The sequence below is a fragment of the Oncorhynchus keta genome, chromosome 19 (assembly GCF_023373465.1).
Source record: "Oncorhynchus keta strain PuntledgeMale-10-30-2019 chromosome 19, Oket_V2, whole genome shotgun sequence".
Classification (NCBI taxonomy): domain Eukaryota; kingdom Metazoa; phylum Chordata; class Actinopteri; order Salmoniformes; family Salmonidae; genus Oncorhynchus; species Oncorhynchus keta.
Window position 1 is genome coordinate 54,517,555 of NC_068439.1, and position 26,883 is coordinate 54,544,437.

At 43.0% G+C, this 26,883-nt stretch overlaps 1 protein-coding gene across 2 annotated transcripts in view; it reads right to left on the minus strand.

Moving 5' to 3' along the window:
- Positions 1 to 7,928: 7,928 nt before the first annotated feature.
- The window catches only part of LOC118397785 (transmembrane protein 121), a 60,772-nt gene continuing 41,817 nt past the window's right edge, over positions 7,929 to 26,883 (minus strand). Inside the window, exons 1-2 of one of the 2 annotated variants that reach the window (XM_035792660.2) lie at positions 15,419 to 15,510; positions 7,929 to 10,508 (exon numbers count right to left, since the gene is read on the minus strand). In XM_035792660.2, coding sequence (XP_035648553.1) covers positions 8,760 to 9,725 — 966 coding nt within the window. In that variant the 5' untranslated portion in view covers positions 9,726 to 10,508; positions 15,419 to 15,510 and the 3' untranslated portion in view covers positions 7,929 to 8,759. Of the gene's footprint in view, positions 10,509 to 15,418; positions 15,511 to 26,883 lie in introns of those variants that run through there. The other variant, XM_035792659.2, reaches the window with a different exon arrangement.

Below are 26,883 nucleotides of genomic sequence, written 5' to 3' on the forward strand. Positions count from 1 at the left end.
GGCGCATTATGTACAGTAATCATTGTCTCAAACAAACATCCGGGGAAATTTCAGAGAGCCACATCAAATTACAGAAATACTCATTATAAACATTGATAGAAAATACAAGTTTTATACATAGGATTAAAGATAAACTTAATCCAGCCGCTGTGTCAGATTTCAAAAAGGCTTTACGGCGAAAGCACACCATGCGATTATGTTAGGTCAGCGCCGAACCACCACCAACCAAGGAGAGGTGACACAAAAGTAAGAAATAGCGTTAAAATGAATCACTTACCTTTGATGATCTTCATCTGGTGGCACTCCCAGGTCACCATGTTAGACAATAAATGTTTGTTTTGTTCGATAATGTCCCTCTTTATGTCCAAAAACCTCAGTTTTGTTGGTGCGCTTAGTTCAGTAATCCAAAGGCACAAAACGCCCTCTCAACATCCAGACGAAAAGTAAAAAAAGTACAATAAAAGTTTGCAGAAACATGTCAAACAATGTTTAGAATCAATCCTCGGGTTGTTTTTGTCATAAATAATCAATAATATTTCACCCGGACAAAAGCTTTGTCAATAGAAAAGGAGAAACAAGAAATGCGCGCTCCCGATCACACGCTGGACTCATGTTTGGAAATTTCCACTGTCCACTCATTGAAAGTGCTGTAGCTCCCTCATTTTCCAGAGTAAAAGCCTGAAACAATGCCTAAACACTGGCCACATGTAGAAGAAACCATAGAGATCGTGAACTGGGTCCTAAGTCTTTGTATGGTGAATAGGCTTTCAATGGAATAACAGCCTTTCAAAATAACAGTACTTCCTGGTTGGATTTTCCTCAGGTTTTCGCCTGCCATATGAGTTCTGTTATACTCACAGACATAACAGTTTTGGAACCTTTAGAGTGTTTTCTATCCAAGTCTACCAATTATATGCATATCCTAGCTTCTGGGCCTGAGTAGCAGGCAGTTTAATTTGGGCACGTGTTTCATCCAAAATTCTGAATGCTGCCCCCTACCCTAGTGAAGTTAACACGTTTTTGGTTACTACATGATTCCATATGTGTTATTTCATAGTTTTGATGTCTTCACTATTATTCCACAATGTAGGAAATAGTCCAAATAAAGAAAAACCCTTGAATGAGTAGGTGTCCACCTACTCATTATACTTTTGACTGGTACTGCATATTTACAAATGATCTGATAAAATGTTGAATTTGGGCTTTATTACTATAGACCATAAAAATGCAATGGATAGCACCTTCCTCAGTGGAAAAACAGAGTCAACAAAAAATCATTAGGAGGAAGGTTGTGAAGTGTCTGTTTTATATCTAGCATATTTTTAGGGACACATATTTAACCCCTTTTCTGTTGGAACTAAACTACCTCCATATTCCACAAATTGTTTTAACGGGTACTGGGTTAACACCAGACAAGTCCCAAAACGGAGAATACCGAATATCATATTAGTTAGTCGGCCCAACCGTATGGACGCTACAGACATTTTTGTTAGAAGACCGATTTTTCGGATGTCTCCTGGTCTGACAAACATCGCTGTAACTTACCCAGCCACTTTCCCCCACAGATACGAAAGGCTGACAGGCGGATGTGGTGGATTGAGACACAGCCCATGCAAAAAACAGATATCTCTAGTTTAAACTGACGGATTTTTGATGTGGATGTTTTTATTATGTTAAATAGGTTGACTAACGGGTGTACCAATAAACTCATCTGACATCTGACGTGGTTTATTGGACTATGAGTGCACCTTTATTTTATTAAACATTATGTGTAAGGCCTTGTCTTTTGATCGTTGATCCCCTGTGAACAAGAAGAGACATGTATTAGAGTTTGAGTTGGGAGCATCGGCAATGTGTTTGGCACCGAAAGCTTTGGCTGTCAAATCAAATCAAATGTATTTGTCACACACACATGGTTAGCAGATGTTAATGCGAGTGTAGCGAAATGCTTGTGCTTCTAGTTCCGACCATGCAGTAAGATCTAACAAGTAATATAACCTAACAATTTCACAACAACTACCTTATATACACAAGTGTCAAGGAATGAATACGAATATGTACATAAAAATATATAAATGAGTGATGGCCGAACGGCATAGGCAAGATGCAGTAGATGGTATAGAGTACAGTATATACATATGAGATGAGTAATGTAGGGTATGAAAACATTATATGAAGCGGCATTGTTTAAAGTGGCTAGTGATACATTACATCAAGATGCAGTAGATGGTATAGCGTACAGTATATACATATGAGATGAGTAATGTAGGGTATGAGAACATTATATAAAGTGGCTAGTGATACATTTAATTACATCAGATGGCAAGATGCAGTAGATGGTATAGCGTACAGTATATACATATGAGATGAGTAATGTAGGGTATGTAAACATTATATAAAGTGGCTAGTGATAAATTGATTACATACATTTTTTCCATTATTAAAGTGGCTATAGATTTGAGTCAGTATGTTGGCAGGAGTCACTCAATGTTAGTGATGGCTGGTTAACAGACTGTTTTTCAGTCTCTCGGTCCCTGCTTTGATGCACCTGTACTGACCTCGCCTTCTGGATGATAGTGGGGTGAACAGGCAGTGGCTCGGGTGGTTGTTGTCCTTGATGATCTTTATGGCCTTCCTGTGACATCGGGTGGTGTAGGTGTCCTGGAGGGCAGGTAGTTTGCATCCGGTGATGCATTGTGCAGACCTCACTACCCTCTGGAGAGCCTTCCGGTTATGGGCGGAGCAACTGTACCAGGCGGGGATACAGCCCGACAGGATGTTCTCGATTGTGCATCTGTAAAAGTTTGTGAGTGTTTTTGGTGACAAGCTGAATTTCTTCAGCCTCCTGGGATTGAAGAGGCGCTGCTGCGCCTTCTTCACCACGCTGTCTGTGTGGGTGGACCATTTCAGTTTGTCCATGATGTGTACGCTGAGGAACTTAAAACGCCACCCTCTCCACTACTGTCCCGTCAATGTAGATAGGGGGCTGCTCCCTCTGCTGTTTCCTGAAGTCCACGATCATCTACTTAATTTTGTTGATGTTGAATGTGAGGTTATTTTCCTGACACCACACTATGAGGGCCCTCACCTCATCCCTGTAGGCCGCCTCGTCGTTGTTGGTAATCAAGCCTACCACTGTAGTGTCGTCTGCAAACTTGGTGATTGAGTTGGAGGCGTACATGGCCACGCAGTCGTGGGTGAACAGGAAGTACAGGAGAGGGCTGAGAACACACCCCTGTGGGGACCCAGTGTTGAGGATCAGCGGGGTGGAGTTGTTGTTACCTACCCGCACCTTGTGCGTCTCCCACTAATATAATTGTTTATGTACCATGCATTTCACTATCCAGAGGTTTTGTTTCACAGGGTATATGTTTACCAATTACAACTTGAAGGCAAATCTAAAGAAATGCAAAGTTTACCTTGTTTGTTCTTCATGAGACCGGGGCACAAAGTAACACTTATAGGTTTTGCTTATTTAGAAAATATTATTTGAGGTAGATTCATAATATTTGTATACAAACAACATACAACATATCTAACATGCTGACCACACTGCTCGTGTCGTGTGCATGAGCGCTGCAAAATACATTTAAACATACATGTATTCAATTATTGCACCCACACTGCTTGCGTGCGAAAACGAGAATCTGTGTTACCAAGTGCTTAAATAGAAGTCATATTTCAGCGTGTGTGTCGTGATCATGTTTGGTGTGGGGGGACTAAATCTATTTGCGCGTGGCCGGTTTGAGTATGGTGTTAGCCAACATTACACACTGTAACAACATTTCTAGGACATACCAGTCGTTTTACAATTCAACCAAAAGTGGTGGTAAAATGCCCCCCATGTATTTCTCACATGGCTAATTGTAACAGGCTGCAGGGTTAATTATTACACGGTCTTCAATGGCAAAAATTAGAGGTAATTGAAATCTTCTCTGATTTGAATCTGATAGAAAAATATTATCCGTTGATATTTTATGCATATGTAATATTGCCCTAAAACAGAGTAGTCAAATATATACTTTTACAATTCAAAAGTATGAATATGACTTGAATATGAATACTTTTTCTAGGGTATTATCTTATCTTGTATTGGCATACTTGATGTAAAGAAGTGACCGTTTATATCATTATGTGAATGTGGCTAAATACCATTGCATTTTAGGTAAGGGGTTCATTGTAACAAATGTTACAATGTACTCCCAATACAAATCTAATCTAAGGCTTGTGACAAAATATAACAATAACTATACCAATCAAAAGACCACTTCTTACTGATAAAACAACTATTGCCTTTGTTTGTTATTTAATCATTGTTTATACAACGGGCGGATCAAATCCTGAATGTGGATTTGTTAAAACCGCATTCCAGCCGGTGTCTATTCCACAAGTTACCACTGGCTAAATCTATGATGTTAAAATGCCTATTTACTCTGTTCCATCTGGCGAATCCACTGTCTCATCAGCCCAGCCAGGCAAGTTATAAACTTGATCTCCACTTTAAAAAGCATCTAGACATTATCTCACATTTCTTTGAGACTAACATTTAGTTTTCAACAACAAAGAGATTTGTATAAACCTTACTGTCTGTCTCTCCAACATTTGCAACATTGTTTCAATATTCAAATTCGATCTCCAGCTGTCCCATAGTAATGAACGTGTTGGCGTCGGTAGTGTAGACAAGACAGACAGACAGGCATCGTATTTCAGCCAGTCGAAATCATGAATCAGCTGGCATCCTTTTTATGGATATACAAAGAAATGGAATTGGGAAAAAAGGTCCAAATGAAACAAAGTGCAGCTAGTTTGCAGTCTTTCCAGCTTCAGTTTGAAGTTGGCTAGCTCCTTCCTGATGAGAGAGAACTGTGTATAGGCCAGGAGAAATCGCTACTTATTCGCTCATTGTTATGGATGTATCCAAAAGTCACTAGAAAACAGCTTAAACTGTCATTCTGTCTGCACTGTTTGACGTGACTGTAAATTAGCCGTAGATGGCTAGCTAGCGAGCAAGGGATAAGACATTTGCCAGCCAGTATGGCAATGGAATATTTAGAACGGACGACTGATACAGAAAGATAAGAATGAAATGGGCATGGTCTAGTTATCTGAACAACCAAGTTTAGCTTTCTTAATGAACCTGAAAATCTAGTTAAATCGAGTTATTTCTGGCTTGTCTATTGATGTTAGCTGGCTAAGTCATTGAACCTGCTTTGTAGCATACTCCCGTGTTCTGTTTTTATTTGTAAGTATTGTACAGTCACTGGCTAGTATCTCCACTTGCAAATAAAAGCCTCACTCTGGGCAAGAAAATATGCTCCACTGCATTAAAATAGCTCCACTGCTAGGGCGCCCTCTGTTGCAGTTGAAGAAATATATACATTTTGGTCTATTATTTCATGTTTTGAAAATATATTTCGATGCATTTCATCCATAGACACTTGTTAGGAACATTTGTCACATCATTAATTTAAAAGTGTTGTGTTTCTGCGAAACCCAGAGGCTGAGAAATTGGCGATTGAGCTAATCTGACAACCCGACGCGACCTCGAGAAAGGAACTAATCTTGAGTGATGAACTCCAGCGGTTTCTGCAAGGTTAGACGGAATGTCTGGGCAGAATTCTAGTAGTGTGCTTTGCATTTTGAGTGAAAGTTTATGAAGACAAAAGCCAAGCGGGCGTATGGAATTATTTCATTGGGATGGACATAACTGAAAGGTATGCAGATATTTGATCTGAAAGGTGGGTGAAATGTTTGCTTCAGTATACATTTCATTAGTGTTAAAGTTATGTGTTGTGTCGCTCACGGGGATTCAAGCATTTTGTTTCGATTGGTTTAGGCTCCAGAGAAAGGCATTGAACATGAGAAATGGCTTCTGACTAGGCCTACAGGAAAAGGTGTGTTGAGTGAGGTGGTAAAGTCTTGATGTATTTTGAAAACTTTTCGGGGACAGTGTTGTTGATTTCCCTTGTGCGTGTGTCATTGCCCTGGTCAAAATATGTGCACTATAAAAAGAACAAGGCGTCATTTGGAATAACCCTCCCTTTCTCTCAATTTGTTGATGAGGTCTCTAGTGGCAAAAGTGTGAATGACATGTACCCACCAGAGGCAGAGCTCCAGTACCTGTATTTCCATATAGATGGGGCTCCTTCTCACACAGTGGGAAGTGGTATTGGGCTCAGGGCAGCTAGCGTGGCTGGCTAAGTGATTCGAGGGTTTGGGGCGTAGTAGAGCAGAGGATAGACCAGCCGCATGGAGATTGGAGAAACAGTCGAGTCAGCAAGGTTGGTCAAACACCCACAACACCCGCACTACAGTAGCTCGCCTGAGTCCCCTTATCGCCTCTACGCACGCCGTCCTGAATTAATGTTCTCGAAATTGAATATTTCACAAAGTTATGGATGCAAAATAAATCACAGCTAGGTAGAGGTAGAAAGTGCTTCACAAACCTTATTACGTATGGAGGGAACACAGTTAATTACCAGATGCACAGGCTCCTGGTTGATTTGTGAATGAGTCTCGCCCTGCAAGAGTTCTCGCTAAGGTGAGCTCCTGCTGAGGCGGCTACAGGTAATTTATTCCTATTTCCAAGTTTGCCATTTACTTTCTCTCCCCTCTGACAAGATTTATTCAAACAATAATGGCAATCTGTGGTGTTGTGTGTTATTGGAACAACTGTGCCCTGAGCTGGAGACACACTGAGAGCAAGGCTTAGATGTAACGAACCCACATTTATACCTTCTAGGAAGCTGAATGATCTTCACAACAGTATTTCTGTTCATGTATCCTCTTTAATCTTAAAGCAATAGTGTAAAGTTGAAAGGGCACTGCTCATTTTCAAAGAATGGAAAAAAGAGAATTGTCATTCTTCCATTTGCTGTCGTCAGGTGCCGCCTTTCTTTCCTTTCCGTAGGTTTAAGGGTACAGTCACTGAGTTCCAGTCAGTTATTATTGATGGGGTCAAAGGGCCCTGAGGATTCTCCATTGTGTCTTGGAGTGCTGTTACCTGTGGTTGACCTGTGCATTGATCATTCCGGTTACATAATAGTACATTGTTCACGTGGCTGAACTCTCTCTGTAATGCCAGGGTTGGCCCATGTGACAATGTTTCCATGGCAACATCAGAGTTCACATAGCGTTTGAAGTGTGATTTGACAGGGGCCATGGAAGAGTTCAGACAATAGGAGAAAATAGAGAATACAACATGAGAGGGGGTGGGGGGGGGGGTAGAAAAATATGAAAGTGCTATTTGGAAAAAGTGCATTCAGTGGAATTGTTAATTTGTCTTATTCTTTTTTTTTTTTTACATCGGTTCTCTTTAGAAAAACTGAAAAGAGAATGAATACATTTTCTTGTAGACAAAAGTACATTTTGGATCCTTTTTAACCTGGCTCTTTAAAAGGTTATACATTCCTCTTCTGTATAATGCTGAGTACTACAACACGTCCTCGGTTATGTAGCCTCCAAGTCAGAGACTGTGGGTTAAGAGAAAGACAAAACCTCTCACATTCTTTGGATACTTTTATTAAAACATTACTTGCCTCCAACATAACGTTTTTGTAAAGAATGTACATAATAATACTATTAATCATATGAATAATACTTTAACACTCACTTCATCAGTTAAGTAGAAATAGTTTTGCAGTTTTCAGGTTGGATTGTACATTTATATTTCAACGTTTTGTCAATGAGGCCATGTCTGCACTTCTCTGCGTTATTTGACTTCAGTAAGGGAAATCAACATGATCTTTATCCCTTCTGTTTTTCTGACATGAACACATCTCTTATCCCCTTTGTTGTTTCTTTCACACCCACTTTTGTTAAGCCACACGCTCACAGTACATCAAAATACAGTTTCACACACATCCCCCCCCCCCATCCGCCCCCCACACACACACACACACACACACACACACACACACACACACACACACACACACACACACACACACACACACACACACACACACACACACACACACACACACACACACACACACAGAGAGAGTTGGCTGCCTTGAGTGGAGTGTATAGTGCTGAGCTCTGGTGCTTTTATCAGACATTTGGTCATAAAACATCACACTGACAGAGGCAGCAGGCTCCTTTCTCAGCAGAACTAAGCAGAGGCTGAATTTCACTCTTCTATTGGCACCCATCCCCCACCGCGGCTCAAACAAACCTTCTTATTGACCCCTTTCTCCTTCCCGTTCTCTCCATCCTCTCTTTCTCCACTTCAACTGAAGTGCTTCTTCGGAGCGAGGGGTGTACCTCCGTTTCTAAGGACAACAAAGAATAAAAGCCACGCAATGGACTGTCGAAAAAGGGGCATTTGAAAAAAATCCCATATATATTCAGGGAGGAACACATTTTCCAATTTACTGTTACACAACATACGTACATCACTGAGCTGCAGAATATGGAGATTGTCCGATATTATTAATAAAGTTTTAAAACGGTTAATTTAAAAACACAATTCGATACACAATTCAATAAAAACCATGTCAGTTCCTTCTTGTCAGAATCAAGGTGAATCTTTCTCCTTCTCCAACAGACAGTCTAGGCTATAAATATCCCTCTAGTTGTTATATCCACAGTTGTTCACAGTTGTATGACAGGAAGAACAATTACAATCCTGTCTTGAAACCCATTTCTCTCTTAACACCAACACCTCCACGGCTGGATAGATAGAACAAGTCCAGCCAGAACTTAGGGTTTTGGTTAGTCACTGATCACAACGGTGGAGTGACTCATGTGTCTGGCGGTCATGTGTCTATGTCGCGAGCTGGCGAGGGTTCGTGGGGCAGGTTGGTGGAGTTGGGCAGGGTCTGCGAGTGCGACGTGTGGGGCGCATGTCCATGGCACACCGAGTTCTGCTGCAGCTCCAATGCCATGGTGTTCTGCGGGTGGGGGAACTCCTTCACTTGACGCCGGTACTCCAGGAACGTGGACGCCTTCGTAGCGATCGCCACCACGTTCTTGCCCACGAAGATGGTCGAGACTCTACTGTCCTGGAACAGGACCATGTTGACCCCACGGATCAGGATGGTGACCACGTTGATGGTGACTAGGCTGAGGATGGGATAGAGCATCATCTTCTGCGGCGACACGTGCTCCCCTTGCATGGAGATCTCACTGAGCGAGACGCAGGGCAGGATGAGGAGGAGGATGTAGCAGTAGAAAAACATCAGTCCCTCGGCCCAGATTGGCAGGCCGGTCCGCTGAGGTTCCCACAGGTTGGCCTGGATGTCCAGAAGATCCAGAAGATCTAGAGCCACCCAGAAGAGCCTCCCCCGCATGTCCTCCTTCTTCCTGAAGGTCCTCACGTACTCCATGTTGTCCAGAGCCACTAGAACCAAGTAAAGCCCTGGGACGCACACGGACAATAACAGAGTCAAGGCTTTCCGGGCCACAGTCTCCAGAGACTTCCTATCCGCCTTGCAGTTCTGGAAGACGAAGTAGAGCTTGATTTCCAGCACAAATATGTAGAGGAACCAGAGGATCATGGCGTAGCCGCGGCGGGCCGTGCGTACCTCGGCGCCCACCCACACGGCCACGTAGCGCAGCACGATGAGGAAGCAGATGTCCCCGACTAGCACAATGATGCACACGCCGATCTTCCTGGGCCCCTGGTTCTGCTCCACCAGGTAGGCGTCCATGAAGGCCATGCTGGTCATGATGACGATGGTGGTCAGGCACACGTGGCATTTGTCCGGAGGTGGCAACACCATGGCGAGGACTGGACCCGACCGCCTGCTGGCCCTCACCTCCAGTTCACGGTGTCCGAGTTTAGAAAAATAATCGGTTCCTATGGGAACACCAGTGAGTCATACAGTTAATCTATTGAGAGTCAGTCCAGTGAGTAAAAACAGTGAAGTTGTGGGGGAGGGGCGGGGAGGGTGTGTCAGTCTTTGCAGGGCTGCTGGTAGGTCATTTCTCAGGCCATGCGAACACAGGAACATCATCTCATCACTCAGCGCAGTTCCATTGATTCCCCCCCTGCTAGTAAAGCAGGCGCCACAGTGAGGTGCTATATGGCTGACGGTCCATGACTGATACTGGGATGCTAATCCACACACTGAGGGGGAGTGGAAGATACACAGAGGGGTGTGTGAGGGGCATGTATAGGACACAGAGTGCAATGTGAGGTTCTATGGGGTAGAGAAAAGCAGTGTGTTTGTGCAGCTCAGTCCCTCAGTGCGTGTGGAGGCTGAGAGAGATTCTGTTATTCAGTGTGTGGCGGAATCACCCTGTGGGGCAGCACTGGCGAAGGTGGTGCAGTGTGTGTGGCTCTGTCCAGTGGTGCAGTGTATGTGTTTGTGAATGTGAAAGCGAAAGAGGATTCTGCAGTGGCCAGATCCCCAGTAGCCATAAATCACAGAGACAAGGGAGGGGGGGGTCAGCGGCCCGTTGGGCCCCGCGTCCAACGCCAGCTTTCCCGGAGGGAGGCTCTCACACTGGGCCAGAGACACAACATCCTCTCGCCTAACGCCACGTGCCGGCTTCGCCACTGCCTGGGGGAGAGAGAGTGAAAGGTAGAGAGGGGGATGGGGAAAAGGAGAAAGAAAGATAACTGTCAGTGTAACTGGGCTATATAATGCAGCACTCATTGCCAAAGACAGCAGGCTGTCCACAAGCTAGAAGCCAGGGAGTGTGTCAGTATGGTTAAGATGGGGTCTTGTTTGTTACAGTGTAGGGAGGGAGGTAGATTCTGCATCACTCAGGATAATCTTAGACCGTATGTCATCGCTATCTCCCTGTGTAATAGGGAGTGCCTGAAGACCATGTTAAAATAACTTAGAATGGCAGGTAGGGGAGACTGGGGGAAATTGTAACAGGGGGCAAGTGTAACACAAGCTAGAGTGATAAAACTTACACGGTACATACCCAGAACTTTCATCACTCTATGTTGGCCAAACATTGACATGAATGACAGGTGTCAATGTTGTTGTCTCTTGCTAGGCATATGAGGTTTTGTCATGGCTGTTGGGTTGGGGACAATTATACAGTGCCTTCGGAAAGTATTCAGACCACTTGACTTTTTCCATATTTTGTTACGTTACAGCCTTGTTCTAAAATTGATAAAAGGAAGACAATATTTATGGAAGTATTCAGACCCTTTGCCATGAGACTCGAAAATAAGCTCAGGTGCATCCTGTTTCCATTGATCATCCTTGAGATGTTTCTACAACTTGATTGGAGTACACCTGTGGTAAATTCTGGGGAGAAGGGCCTTGGTCAGGGAGATGACCAAGAACCCGATGGTCATTCCGACAGAACTCTAGAGTTCCTCTGTGGAGATGGGAGAACATTCCAGTGAAAGGCACGTGACAGCCCGCTTGGAGTTTGGCAAAAGGCACCTAAAGACTCTCCGACCATGAGAAACAAGATTCTCTGGTCTGATGAAACCAAGATTGAACTCTTTGGCCTGAATGCCAAGTGTCACGTCTGGAGGAAACCTGGCACCATCCCTACGGTGAAGCATGGTGATGGCAGCATCATGCTGTGGGGATGTCAGGATATATGCAAAGATGAACGGAGCAAAGTACAGAGAGATCCTTGATGAAAAGCTGCTACAGAGCACTCAGGATCTCAGACTAGGGTGAACGTATACCTTCCAACAGGACAACGACCCTAAGCACACAGCCAAGTCAACGCAGGAGTGGCTTCGGGACAAGTCTCTGAATGTCTCTGAATGTCCCTGAGTGACCCATCCAGATCCCGATCGAACCTCTCTGGAGAGACCTGAAAATAGCTGTGCCGCAACACTCCCCATCTAATATGACAGAGCTTGAGAGGATCTGCAGAGAAGAATGGGAGAACTCCCCAAATACAGGTGTGCCAGGCTTGTAGTGTCATACCCAAGAAGACTCAATGCTGTAATCACTGCCAAATGTGCTTCAACAAAGTAAATAAAGGGTCTGAATACTTAGGTAAATGTAATATTTCAGTTGGCTTTTTATTAAAACATTTGCAATACATTTTTGCTTTGTCATTATGAGATACTGTGTGTAGATTGAGTGGAAAACATTGTTTTTAAATAACATTTTAAATAAGGCTAGCATGTGTAGAAAAGGGCAAGGGGTCTGAAAATGTTGTGAAGGCACTGTACATGAACTACCCAAATAATAACTTTAAATAACCTTGGGGTCCTGTAGAGTGACAAAGAAGTTGTAAACACATATAATCTGGGCACCATCGGAGAATTCAGATGTTTTCAGAGGAACTGAATGACCATGCAAAATAATGGGTGTTACTATAATCATTGGTTCCGTACAAAGACATACTCATATTTCTTACAAAATCATTACGTGTCTATGATAATAGACAATTCATATTTTTTTGTTGCTACATTTGAACCCAGCTACTGCAGCTAACCCCTGGCACCGGGGCAAATGTAGCAGACTTCCGGACTTTTCCCATTCAAATCAATACTGTGAGCTGACCGTCTTATGTGTAGACATAGAAATGGTATGAATGATTAGGAGACAGATGTAAAAAGTTACTAGACTTGTTCAAGTGGTCTCTGAGCAAAAGAGTAAAATACAAAAACTGTCAAAATTGCCCTCAGTCTCCCCTATCATATTGTGATAAAAGATGATAGCTCGTACTACTATAACTTCATAACTGTTTGGACCTTTGCCCCATTTACTCCTAGATCATTCACAGGATCTGCATGAATCCCAAGTGATCAGAAGTGGGTACACAATATCATAGAATAGACTTCTCAATACACACTTTCACAAGTTAAATAGACAGGATATGTCTATCTAAGTCCAAATAGGCCTCCATAGGAAGGATAGAACGTATTTTCTCAACAAAAACAGACGTCTCAATGCCAGTCAACAACGTTAGAGCATTCAGCCATCCTGCAGAGTGTTACTTAATATATCGATAATGTATCAAGCTTTCCCTCTGATTCTATTGAATGATGTTTGAAGGTGCGTGTGGTTTGACCTGCTTAGTATTCATATTGACGTGCACGTTGAGCGCTATGACAGGTGAGGTCACAGGTGCACTCGTCAACTCCAAAATTTACTGCACTTTGTAAAAATAAAAAAATGATGCTGGGCGCTAAACATTACCAGAATACGCCAGCCACTCGATCTTGGTCGCTTTATCCATAAATAACACACCAGCTTATAAATGCTAGAAGGGAGAAGAAACAGAACGGGTTAATCGAGCAGAAGTGTCTTCTTCAATTATAATTGGAGCGTCAGTCGTCACACTGTTACGTCCGACAGCCGTGACAGGTATACAAAATCGACCACACAGCCATAAAATCTCCATAGACAAGCATTGGCAGTAGAATGGCCTTACTGAAGAGCTCAGTGACTTTCAACGTGGCACCGTCATAAGATGCCACCTTTCCAACAAGTCAGTTTGTCAAATTTCTGCCCTGCTTACAGCTGTCCCGGTCAACTGTAAGTGCTGTTATTGTGAAGTGGAAATGTCTAGGAGCAACAACGGCTCAGCCGCGAAGTGGTAGGCCACACAATCTGAATGGAACCGCCGAATGCTGAAACACTTAAACACGTAAAAATAATCTGTCCTCGGTTGCAACACTCACTACAGTGCATATACTGTACATATCCTACATTACGGCTTCCTATATCACAACAAAGCATCCTTCACTCATGTTGCTAAACACCCTCGTAAAACTTACCATCCTACCGATCCTCAACTTCGGTGATGTCATCTATAAAATAGTCTCCAACACTCTACTCAACAAACTGGATGCAGTATATCACAGTGCCATCTGTTTTGTCACCAAAGCCCCATACACTACCCACCATTGCGACCTGTACGCTCTCGTTGTTTGGCCCTCGCTTCATACTCGTCGCCAAACCCACTGGCTACAGGTCATCTATAAGTCTCTGCTAGGTAAAGCCCCACCTTATCTCAGCTCACTGGTCACCATAGCAGCACCCACTCGTAGCACGCGCTCCAGCAGGTATATCTCACTGGTCACCCCCAAAGCCAATTCCTCCTTTGGTCGTCTTTCCATCCAGTTCTCTGCTGCCCATGACTGGAACGAATTGCAAACATCTCTGAAGCTGGAGACTCACATCTCCCTCACTAGCTTTAAGCACCAGCTGTCAGAGCAGTTTACAGATCACTGCACCTGTACTTAGCCTATCTGTAAACAGCCCATCTATCTACCTACCTCATCCTCATACTGGTATTTATTTATTTATTTTGCTCATTTGCACCCCAGTATCTCTACCTGCACATTCATCTTCTGCCGATCTACCATTCCATTGTTTAATTGCTATATTGTAATTACTTCGCCACCATGGCCTATTTCCTTAACTTACCTCATTTCTATGTATATATAGACTTTGTTTTCTTTTGTTCAACTGAATTATTGACTGTATGTTTTGTTTATTCCATGTGTAACTCTGTGTTGTTGTGTGTGTCGAATTGCTACGCTTTATCTTGGCCAGGTCGCAGTTGCACATGAGAACTTGTTCTCAACTAGCCTACCTGGTTAAATAAAGGTGGAAATAAATAAATAAATAAATAAAATAATCTTCCCTTTAACATACCCTCTTTGTTTGACACTGCAAGACAGAATATCTCAGCACTATATGTTGAGACTCGGAGCTGCGTTGGACACAAACGTACATTGCCACTTGTGAGAGGAAGCTTCAAGCAAAGACCAGCTGGTGATACAGACAGTACTGTCGTTTCACGTCTGTTCAGGAGAAACACAAGGCCACGCTGCTGTGCGCTTTTTGAAAATCCGAACGTGTTAATGCTGGATTGATGCTCAACAAGCAGTATTAACCAACATTTGATCTCCAAATCATTAGGGACACGTTCAGTCAGACGAATGTGTGCATCCTGAAGCTGACTGTGTAACACGCATTGGGCATGAAAGGATAAAGTGAACGTTTTAAATGAGACCTTGCCCCTAAAAGAAATGGAATTATGAAACGATGAAAATAATTTTGTTGCTCTATGTACCTGGCCAAGAATATGTTAACACGCTGTATTGTGATGATAATTGCCTGTTGAATAGTAGGCCTTCAAGGCTGAAGCGATAGATGTGGTTGGAGGTGTGTGCATCTCACAGGTGCCATCTTGAATTGGGCTTCAAGCCCAATGTTTGGGTTGGTCAGTAGTTTCCACAGCCACAATGTCAAAATTGTCTATATAGTAAAAATGTCCTTTTTGGTCTTAATTTAAGGTTAGGGTAAGGCATATGGTTAGCAGTGGTAAGGGCTAGGTTTAAATCCATATTTTAAGAAGATAAATTGTATTAATAGGCTGTGGTTACTAGTAACAACCAATTGTTTGAGGAGAGCCTTGTCACGATGCCTCGACTGTCTTGGCAACGCCAAGCACATTCACATAGAAAACCCCCCAACTAAATGTCCCTTCTCTGTCACGAATGTTGAATTCAGGTATTTGAACTTACTCTGCCGATTGTCCCTGGTGTTGATTCTTCAGCTGGTCGAAAATGTAGACACAATATCCTCAGTATTATTAAACTGACTTTGTGTGTGTGTGTGGCAATCAAAATGTTTGCTCATGACCAAAGTACATGCACGCGATGCATGCATACTAACAGGCGCTTACATGGTTTTGTACCTGAGCCAACTGGCACTCTAAAAATGTTGAGCAGCTGAAGGACCAATCGGTAGAGGTAGTTCAAATGAAATGTTATTTAACATTCTGGCTTGTAAGGAAAATGTCCTCTATTTTGCAGTGCTTTGTTTCAGACTGTATATGTATCAAAGTCAGATTTTTGTGGGCAAAGGTGAGCCTAGCATTGTTTGCTAGAAATAGTGATTTTTAGGCCACTTTTCTCCCAAATTCCAGACTGCTTTAGTGGAAAATAGACAGAGCTATCCATTTCCATTAGACCTATTGGATTTCTGTTGGATAATTGACTTTGTATCTTCGTTTTTTTAATGGTTTTTAATTGGACCGAAGACCCAAGGCCTCAACCAAAGGTTCACGTAGGGCTCAGGTTTTGATTTACATCTTCGGACAGTAGGCTCTGACAGGACTATTCATTTGTTGAACCCCTATGATTTTCCAATCGATAGACTGATATTGCAAAGACCAAGTTCCCTAATCTTTCATTTCTGACAAGTTTGTGGTTTATGAAAGTAACTTTGCCTTGTGTCGAGCCCTATTTCTTGTTAGTTCTTTTTGTTTGGAAGAAATCGATAGATACACATGGTAAGAGAATGAAAGGAATGTGGTAGGTTCTGGACAACACAGTGGATAGAAGAAGCCTTGTAAGGGCACTGTGCACCTCGTTTGTAATCCTATCGAGTGTTTCAATGTTTAATACCTATTATGTAGAACAGGGCCAAAGTGAGAGATTCAATTCAGAAAATGTTGATTAATTGACTAATTAGCTGAAGCCTGTGTGTCATTCTCATGCTATAAGGGACAGTGCGTCCATATATATATATATATATATATATATATATATCACATAATAGTTTAACTGACATTAATTATAAACTTTGTCAGAGATGTGTTTTCCTAATGAACGGATTAGCGTCTATATGCTCGTGATAACATGAGCCCGGCTGGACGGTTTGGACCTCTTCAGGAATTAAATGGGGAGAACCGTGAGATGCCATCAATGTTTCAGTGCTACGGAGTGAAGCGAGAACCGAAAATTGTTATACATTTTGTCAGTAATGGAGGATTGTTAATCAACTCTGTCACATTGTCTGCTAAACCGCCTTAGTCTGCAGAAACGTTGAGTGAGGCGTGTGTGGCAGCGCTTTGCATATCAATTCTATTAGCACATCTGTAATGTGTTGCTCTCATCCACTGTAGATCCATCTTGGGGTTTAGCATAGAGCTAGAATAAGTAGAATGGACATTCCAGGACAATGATCCATTATGTGGATTGGCAGCCATATTGGGTGATTTATTTAAAACGTTTGATGAATAAACAACTATCACCTGAATTAACAACTATCCAATCGTGCTAGTGCGCGATTGGACAGGAACATCCCTGCCGGCCAAACCCTCCTCTAACCCGGACGACGCTCGGCCAATTATGCACCGCCCCATTGGTCTCCCGGTCGCGGCCAGCTAAGACAGAGCCTGGACTCAAACCAGGATCTCTAGTGGCACAGCTAGCACTGCGGTGCAGTGAATTAGACCATTGCAGCACGCGGGAGGCCCTTCTAGAAAGTATTAACTTCGGGGTGTAAACTCTATATTTCATTTTCAATTAATGTGCAAAAGAAATGGGGAATTATGTGTTGATGGGTGAGAAACAACAATGCAATCCATCTTGAATTCAGAGGCTGTAACACAACAACATGTGGAATAAGTCAACGGGTATGAATACTTTCTGAGGGCACTGTATCTCTATGCTTATCACATCATCTCTCAGAATGCGTTGTTCTTCATGCAACAACAATACTATGGAACACAATATCTATTTTACCCATTCTATTTACACTGAGGAAAACATTCCGCGATGCTGGCCCATGTTGAGGCCAATGCTTTCCACAGTTGTGTTTGGGTGGTGGACTATTCTTGATACACACAGGAAACTGTTGAGCGTATGAAATCCAGCAGCGTTGCAGTTCTGGACACATTCAAACCGGCACGCCTGGCACCTAGTATAGTACTGTTCAAAGTCACCTAAATCTCTTGTCTTAGCCATTTACCCTCTGAATGGCACACATACACAATCCATGTCTCAGTTCTCTTAAGGCTTTAACATCCTTCTATAACCTGTCTCCTCATCTACACGAATTGAAGTGGATTTATTAACAAGTGACATCAATAAGTGACCATAGCTTTCACCTGGATTCACCTGGTCAGTCTGTCATTGCAAGAGCAGGTGTCCCTAATGTTTTGTACACTCAGTGTACATGGCAGCCACAGCCTTGTTATCTTGTGTGTCGTTCCAGACACCCAGGGTCCTATCAAGACACTTCCTCAGGCCCAGCTATGCATCACACCAGTGACAGAGGTCGGGGCAGACAGTGGTAGTAAAGCACCAATTTGTTTCTTTGCCAACTGCTCTAAAACACCACTGCCCGGAGAAGGGAAGACAGGACAGGTGTAACGGGTGATGAGGGAGAAGAAGACGACAGAAAGGTTGCAGAGCTTTAATAGTTAGCCGTCTAGGTTCACCGAACACGGGACTTCAGGGGTTTAGAAAAGGATTTACATGTAGCTTATTTGAGGTATTTTTACATTTTCATTTCAGGTTTTTCCTTAGTTGTTGGATAAGTGCGTTTCCCGTTTGCACTTTTCATTACACTTGATTGTTTGGCGTATACAGTATGTTAGCTTTGTGCCCAAGGGCATTCAAGTCCACAGAAGTAAATGTTTTCTTTCATAAAGTTTGTTTGGTGAACTGTTGCCTTGAGATAGACGTGCGTTTGTGGCTCCAGCACCTTAGAAACTCCATCCCTCATGTCAAAGCTTTGAGCATCTGCCTCTTTACCTGTGGCTCGGTGTCTTCAAAAACGGCGTACTCCTTTATCGGAGTCGTGATGTTTATGCTGTTGGGAAGATGTATTGTTATGCATTAAATAACTATCATAGTATGCAGCTTGGCTACAACCGCAAACTAGCTTCCTCCTCCCACTCAAAATACCTCAGGTGGAATATACAGAGTGTTCGCTTCAGTGTTGGATTTCAATCTGTTTTACTGCTTTACTTACTTCAATGTCAAAAACACTGCAGTGGGGGGACAGCTTGGATGTGCAGTGACTGAGGAGCTGTTCTTTGGCTTGCAAAACCTCCCCTTTTTTCCTCCAGACATAACGATGGTCATTACGGTCAAACAATTCTATTTTTGTTTCATCAGACCAGAGGACATTTCTCCAAAAAGTACAATCTTTGTCCCCATGTGCAGTTGCAAACCGTAGTCTGGCTTTTTTTATGGCGGTTTTGGAGCAGTGGCTTCTTCCTTGCTCAGCGGCCTTTAAGCTTATTACGACATAGGACTCGTTTGTGGATATTGATAATTTTGTACCTGTTTTCTCCAGTATCTTCACAAGGTCCTTTGCTGTTGTTCTGGGATTGATTTGCACTTTTTGCACCAAACTACATTAATCTCTAGGAGACAGAATGTGTTTCCTTCCTGTGCGGTATGACAGCTGTGTGGTCCCATGGTGTTTATACTTGCATACTATTATTTGTACAGATAAGCGTGGTACCTTCAGGTGTTTGGAAATTGCTCCCAAAAATGAACCAGACTTGTGGAGGTCTAAAATTTTTGGCTGATTTCTTTTGATTTTCCCACAATTTCAAGCAAAGAAGCACTGAGTTTGAAGGTAGGCCTTGAAATACATCCACAGGTACACCTCCAATTAACTCAAATGATGTCAATTAGCCTATCAGACGCTTTTAAAGCCATGACATAATTTTCAGGAATTTTCCAAGCTGTTTAAAGAAACAGTCAACTTAGTGTATGTGAACTTCTGACCCACTGGAATTGTGATACAGATAATTATAAGTGAAATAATTTGTCTCTAAACAGTTGTGTCATGCACAAAGTAGATGTCCTAACAGACTTGCCAAAACTATAGTTTGTTAACAAGAAATTAGTGGAGTGGTATAAAACTAGTGTTAATGATGCCAACCTCAGTGTATGTAAACTTCCGACTTCAACTGTATTTATGTCTCGCTGTTTTCATTAGTCTCCAAAATGAGATCCATATGTCGGCCTGGCTCTCCGCCATCGCTATCCCTCCCAGCAGGTGCTTTCTGATTCTGACGTCCTTTTGTGTTTGGGCTGAGCAGTGAACACTCTGCCAGTTTTGCTGATAGGTGGCAGATTGCCTCAGACCCTCCCAGTGGAACACAGAGGAACTTTGCACACAGCTCTCTCTCCTCCCCGTTAATGTCTTATTGAAGGGGAGGAGGATGCTGACAGGGTGGTTATCATTGGATCATGTCTTTTGGGACTCTTCCATGGGTTCCATTGCACCAGACAAGCTCAGTGGAACACAGTGCAATGACATCAGAGAAAGCAAATACAATGGGATTACCCATATTGCATTACTGTATGTGTGGCAATCTATTGACTTCACATCTGCAAACTGCAGGACTCAGGGCCCTCATGGGCCTAAGCCTTGCTCCTAATGCATAATCATTCCAATGGCATATGTATTTATTGGCTTGAAGTAGGTGTGGAAATTGCCTACTCTCTTTTGTTATCATTATTTCAGGCGTGTTTGTATCAGTTGCTTTCTGAAAAAAAGGCAGTTTAATGCAGTTTAATTTGAGGCTTGGGCATTTTGCGCGACCACAACACCGTGTTCTGCTATTTAGGCACACCTTAAAACCCTATTCTTCTCTCGGTTGCTTTACATTATTAGTGTGGTACTGCGGTATAATTTGGCTATAATTGCTTGTGAGGTTGCGGTGGGGCGGAATACTGAGTAGGACAACCTTTTGAGTAAAGAGGCTCGTTGTGTTTGTAGCTGTGGCTGAGATTATTTTACCATCCATTACGGATGATTAAGGTTGATGTTGCCTCTCTAAAGCACTCTGTCATATTGTATGTTCAAAGAACTTGAGTGTTTCAATGCACTCTCCTGTGATCAGGATTCCTGAAGCGTATTCCAGAGCTTTCCTTCAACGATTGTTGAAATAGGATCAAACGTAATCGCCCAATCGAATAAATCGAACATGACATGCGTTGGACGTGCTAAAAAATACTTCTCTCTCTCTCTCTCTCTCTCTCTCTCTCTCTCTCTCTCTCACTCCCCTAGGTTACATTTATGTTTAAAGCCCCTCAGAAATCTCTCACTCCACCTCAATCTCAACAGTAAAAACCAGGTGCTTTTCAACTTGACAGACGTGTATTTTTCATTAAAATACTAGAAATGTGTGAAAAACGTCACACGTGGCACATTCTCTACTCCCGAAGTGAGGGGAAAGAATCACGGCGAATCACGACATTAAGAGTCATCATCAGACGGAAACCCACAGACCTCTGACGTCACATTCCTCCTGACAGTATACGTCACTAATGCAGGGGAGGAACAGATAGTGCTTGTAAGGGCCAAGGTCCTCATACGTGCAGAGAGTGACACTGTCACTGTGTGGGAGTATTCATAAAGTCCTTCAAAGGAGAAGTACCAATCTCCTTTGGTACTTTTGTGACAGTATGGTTGGAAAGGAGAGAAGAGGAGGATACTTGAAAAAGCTTTACATCAACAGGTGAACCCACGTAACCCAGGGTAGATACATATTCCAGTGTTGGCAGAGCTACCACCAGAACCCCTGTTAAATAAATAGTCCAAATAGCCCCCCCCCCCAAAAAAAAAACACAAAAAAATTGGTTTTGAAAGTGCCTTTCTATTGAAGTATCACATTGTATCTTTTAGTTTTACTGGTTAGCTAACATTGGGCCATTTTTTGCCAGGTGTTTATAGGGGGGGAACCTGCACCCCTCAGCATAGCAGCAAAAAAGGACGAAGAAATGAAGGATCGGTGCTTCACACAGCAACAGCGAATAAATATACTGTGGTTATAGTGGTTAGAAAAATACTGAAGGTATTCCAGTTCTTGGAAATGTCTTGTAATGATTCACATCCATCCGTCGTGTCTTAGACTGGTAACAAGCTACTGTATGTCATAAAGCAGCCTACCGCTTAAGTGGAATTGTCCCTCAGTGAGAGTTAGAAACATATTGATTTTGCCTGTGCAAAACATGGCACAGTTCTCTAATGATGATTTGGTGCTCTGATCACCTCAGGCTAATAGTGATTTTTATCCACTGGTTATGCAGGGGAGATCCACTTAATCTTTGTGTCGATACTTCCCCACAACTTCCTCTTTGGATGTGCCTTGCCATTTCTCTCTCTCTCTCTCTCCTATCTCTCTTTCTCTCTCTCTCTCTCTCTCCCTCCCCTTTCTCTCTTTCTCTCTCTCTCTCTTTTCCCCTCTCCCATCCCATTTCTCTCTCTTTCTCTCTCTCTGTCTCTTTTCCCCTCTCCCTCCCCCCTTTCTCTCTCACCTCTCTTTCTCTCTCTTTCTTTCAGACAGTTGCCATTTCTGCTCTTGCCGCACTACGGGAGTGGCGTCTAACTTAATTGTATTCATGTTGCATGGCATTCGTGGTATCATCACTGCCTCACGATATCGCCGAAAATGACTCTCAAAAGACAGACACAATCCCCGAGACCTAGCACAATATAAAATAAAGCACTAATGGATTTAAATGCTGTAATTATTATCTGTTTAAAAAAATGTCCTTTTAAAAGTTGTGAGTTTTGTTGTTGCCCCCAGGCCAGACGACTCGCTGTATTTCCTATCCCAGGTAAACACACACCACATACACAAACACACAGTCTCCCTTCGCCCCTATGGCGTGCTTAAGACCAACGTGTAGTGAAGGGGAGAGAGCAGTCACTTTCATGCACCGGCGCAACGGTGTAGAGGAGTGGAAATAAAGGAGTGGAGAAGAAGATACTGAGGGAGAACGAGAAGGAGGGAGGGAGAGATGAGGGAGAGGGAAAGAGAGGGAGAGATGAGAGGGAGAGATGAGGGAGAACGAGAAGGAGGGAGGGAGAGATGAGGGAGAGGGAAAGAGAGGGAGAGATGAGGGAGAACGAGAAGGAGGGAGGGAGAGATGAGGGAGAGGGAAAGAGAGGGAGAGATGAGGGAAAGAGAGGGAGAGATGAGGGAGAATGAGAAAGAGGGAGGGAGAGATGAGGGAGAGGGAAAAAGAGGGAGAGATGAGGGAGAGGGAAAAAGAGGGAGAGAAGAGGGAGAGGGAAAGAGAGGGAGAGATGAGGGAGAGTGAAAGAGAGGGAGAACGAGAAGGAGGGAGGGAGAGATGAGGGAGAGGGAAAGAGAGGGAGAGATGAAAGAAAGAGAGGGAGAGATGAGGGAAAGAGAGGGAAAGAGAGGGAGAGCGAAACAGAGGGGGGAGGGAGAACCATACAGAGAAAGGAGGGAACTACCATGAAAGGGGAGAGGCGCCAATACAGAGAAAACGAGCGAGGAAATCTCTCAAACTGATTGAGTGCCAGCCAGACACACAGGGAGAATCATCTAAAGCACAGGTATAATGAACCAGACTATGTAGCAGTCCCAGGAAGCGTTCTAAAGGAGAACATAATGAATAAACTTTTTTTTAAGGGACTTCCGCAGAGACCCACAAATGAGGCAGCGTGGATGTGTCAGACAGGTCTTCCAACCCCTTTTGTGTGATTCATAATAATATTTTGGATGTTGTCTTGCGAATAACTCCAAAACAGGAGTTTTGATGAAATGACACTCAACTGTCACTCTCTCGCTCCCCACGGCGACACCTGCTCTGTACGATAATGAAATGGAAAACAATATTTCACTCAGGTTTAGAGATTCCTGTTCACACGATGACAAGACACCACCACACGTTGACTTCCATAGCAAACGGTTTCCGGCGAGGAATGAGCGAAAGAAAGAATGAAGTAAAAGTTTGTGAAGGTGTGTTGTATGTGTGTCATACAATTCATATGTACCCATGGGAACTCCATCCCCGAACAGGTTATTTAAAGACAATGCAAATTTAGCTACACTCTTAGAAAAAGGGGTTATTTGAGGGGTTTTCTCTCTTTGGAAGACGAGAGTTCTTTGTAAGGCAACGGTCTCTACCTAGACCATTAATCATTCTAAGAACAGTTGATGATTCTTTGAAAGCCAAGAAGGAATCTACATAGAACCCTTCTGCATCTGAATAAACTTTTGGGGTATTTTGTATATTTATACCCTCATATGACCAATATATTTGACATACAGTGTATTTGGAAATGATTTTGACCCCTTGACTTTTCCCCATTTTTTTACATTACAGCCATATTCTAAAATGGATTAAATTAAATGTTTTCCTCATCAATCTACAGACAATACCTTATAATGACGGAACAGGTTTTTTATAAATGCTTTCAAATGTATAAGTAAAAAACATAAAATGCTGTATTTATATACGTTTTCAGACCTTTTGCTTTGAGTCTCGATATTGAGCTCAGGTGCGTCCTGTTTCCATTGATCATTCTTGAGATGTTTCTACAACTTGATTTTAGTCCACCTGTGGTAAATTCAATTGATTGGACATGATTTGGAAAGGCACACACCTGTCTATATAAGGTCCCACAGTTGACAGTGCATGTCAGAGCAAACATCAAGTCTTGAGGTCAAAGGAATTGTCCGTAGAGCGCAGAGACGGGATTGTGTCGAGGCACAGATCTGGGGAAGGGTACCAAAACATTTTTGTAGCATCGAAGGTCCCCAAGAACACAGTGTCTTCCATCATTCTTAAATGGAAGAAATTTGGAACCACCAAGACTCTTCCTAGAGCTGGCCAAACTGAGGAATTGGGGGAGAAAGGCCTTGGTTAGGGAGGTGGCCTAGAACCCGATGATCACTCTGATAGAGCTCCAGAGTTCATCTGTGGAGATGGGAGAACCTTCCAGAAGGACAACCATCTCTGCAGATGGAAGCCACTCCTCAGTAAAATGCACGACAGCCCGCTAGGAGTTTGCCAAAAGGCACCTGAAGACTCTCAGACCATGAGAAACAAGATTCTCTGGTCTGATAAAGCCAAGATTGAACTCTTTGGCCTGAATGCCAAGCGTCACGTCTGGAGGAAACCTGGCACCATCCCTACGGTGAAGCATGGTGGTGGCAGCATCATGCTGTGGGGATGTTTCTTCAGCAGCAGGGACTGGGAGACTCGTCAGGATCGAGGGAAAGATGAACGGAGCAAAGTACAGAGATCCTTGATTAAAATCTGCTCCAGAGCCCTCAGGACCTCAGACTGTGGCAAACATACACCTTTCAACAGGACAACAACCCTAAGCACACAGCCCATCCAGAGCCCAGACTTGAACCCGATCGATCATCTCTGGAGAAACCCAAAAATACCTGACAGAGCTTGAGAGGATCTGCAGTGAAGAATGGGAGAAACTCCCCAAATACAGATGTGTCAAGCTTGTAGCAGAGATATTCACAAGTCTTTGAGGTAAAGTCCAAGTCAAGTCTCAAGTATTTTAGTGCCAAGTCTAAGTCAAGTCCCTTTTGGCAATGGCTTTCTTCCTGCTGTGGGTTAGGTCTATAAACCTTAAATTATTTGAAGAGACTCCCTTGTTCATTGGTTCACACTTGTATGAAAGAAAGCACATCAGGCACTATTTCAATCAAAACACATTTCCTTTTAAAATGTAGACAGTTTACACGAATAAAAGTAATTAAACTGGATATGAAAAATAGCTAACATAACATTTTAAGGTGCATGGTATTTTGTGTCAGACAGTCTATTTAACTTCATTCTGTCACACAAACAGAACATCTGTAGGTGAGGGAAGATACATGAAGATAAATGACAAGTATGAATGTAAACCAAAATTATAAATTACTGCACCACTAAAGTGTCCTATATATGACCTTTATCCCTAAAATATACTTGCTGACCTGGACACTTAACAAAAATACAATTTTCTGTAACAAGTAGCAAATTACTTCCTGTGTCCTAAGACAGAGAACATTTATGTTGCAGACAGGCTACATTTCAGAAAGATCAAGTTTGTCATCGTTCTTACACTGAGCCTGGCACGATGAGGGTGCATGATGAGGCCTCCATGACTAAACACTCTCTCCACTGGGGCACCGGTGTCAGGTACAGTCAACACTGTCATTGCTACCTGGTTGAGTCTTGAACAGTCTTTTGCATGCATTCTCCAAACAGATACTTCAATGTGGGGTGGCAGGGTGGCCTAGTGGTTAGAGCGGTGGACTAGCAACTGGAAGGTTGCGAGTTCAAACCCCTGAGCTGACAAGGTACAAATCCCTGAACAGGCAGTTAACCCACTGTTCCTAGGCTGTCATTGAAAATAAGAATTTGTTCTTAACTGTCTTGCCTAGTTAAATAATTATAAAAATGTAGCAAATAATCTCTGCTCTGACAGATGACTTTATGTCTCCCTTCTTCTTGCTGATCTTGTTGCGGTAGCCAGAGAATATTCTGGAGGTTTTGGCAGGTGGTTGTTCTTCTTCTCCACTAATGCTCTCCGAAACAGTGACTTGATGTAAATGATGAAGAATGTAACAGTATACATTGTACATGAAAATAAATCTTCATTATTTGAATGCAAGTGGCTTAGAAAACATTGCATGTTGCAATGCATTGTACCTACCAATCAGACTCTCCTTCAATTAAGCTTTATCTTCATGTGGTATGCGGACATCATGATCAAGCCAGAACAGGCAGAAAGATGGGTTCAGCAGTGCAGCCATTATGTATTACATTGTCATCAAATGGACGTTTTGTTGCCTGTTCATCCGAGTGCTCCATTCTGACATTCACAAACACCCCCTGGAATCGGTGTTTGAGTGACTACTGCAGTGCTTTTACTAGACCTGACTAGGTGACGACTTGTGTTCAGTATACTTTGCAGATGATAGTTGAGTGACAGTACACAAGGAAGGGCAGCACTGAAAGTCACCACTTTCTCCCCCGGAGTAAGGTCGGTGGCCTGCACAAAAAGTGTACAAAATGTCCACTAGCGCCAACAGCTGTCTCCATTCCCTTGGTGATAAGCAGAGCTCCTTGTTTCCCTGGGCCTCAGGTAGAGTATTGAGGCTTTGTTGATTCAGATTGGTGGCTGCTTTAACAAGCCGGAGGATGGAATTCCATCTGGTAGACACAGCAGCAGGGATACTACGATTGGCTCCGAACTCAGCTTCACATGCTTCTTTCAGACCACAGGTAGTATGTAGTAAGCTGCAAAGTTTAGTTACCTTAGCCATCACACAGTTTATGATTTTTGTTTCCTTGAGTCCATCTCTAAATCACAGTTGTAATGAATGGGCAAAGCACTGTAAGCACTGTTTCCTGCAGTTAGTTTAGATAGCTTCTACATCAGCATTGTACTCTTCACCTATTTCTTC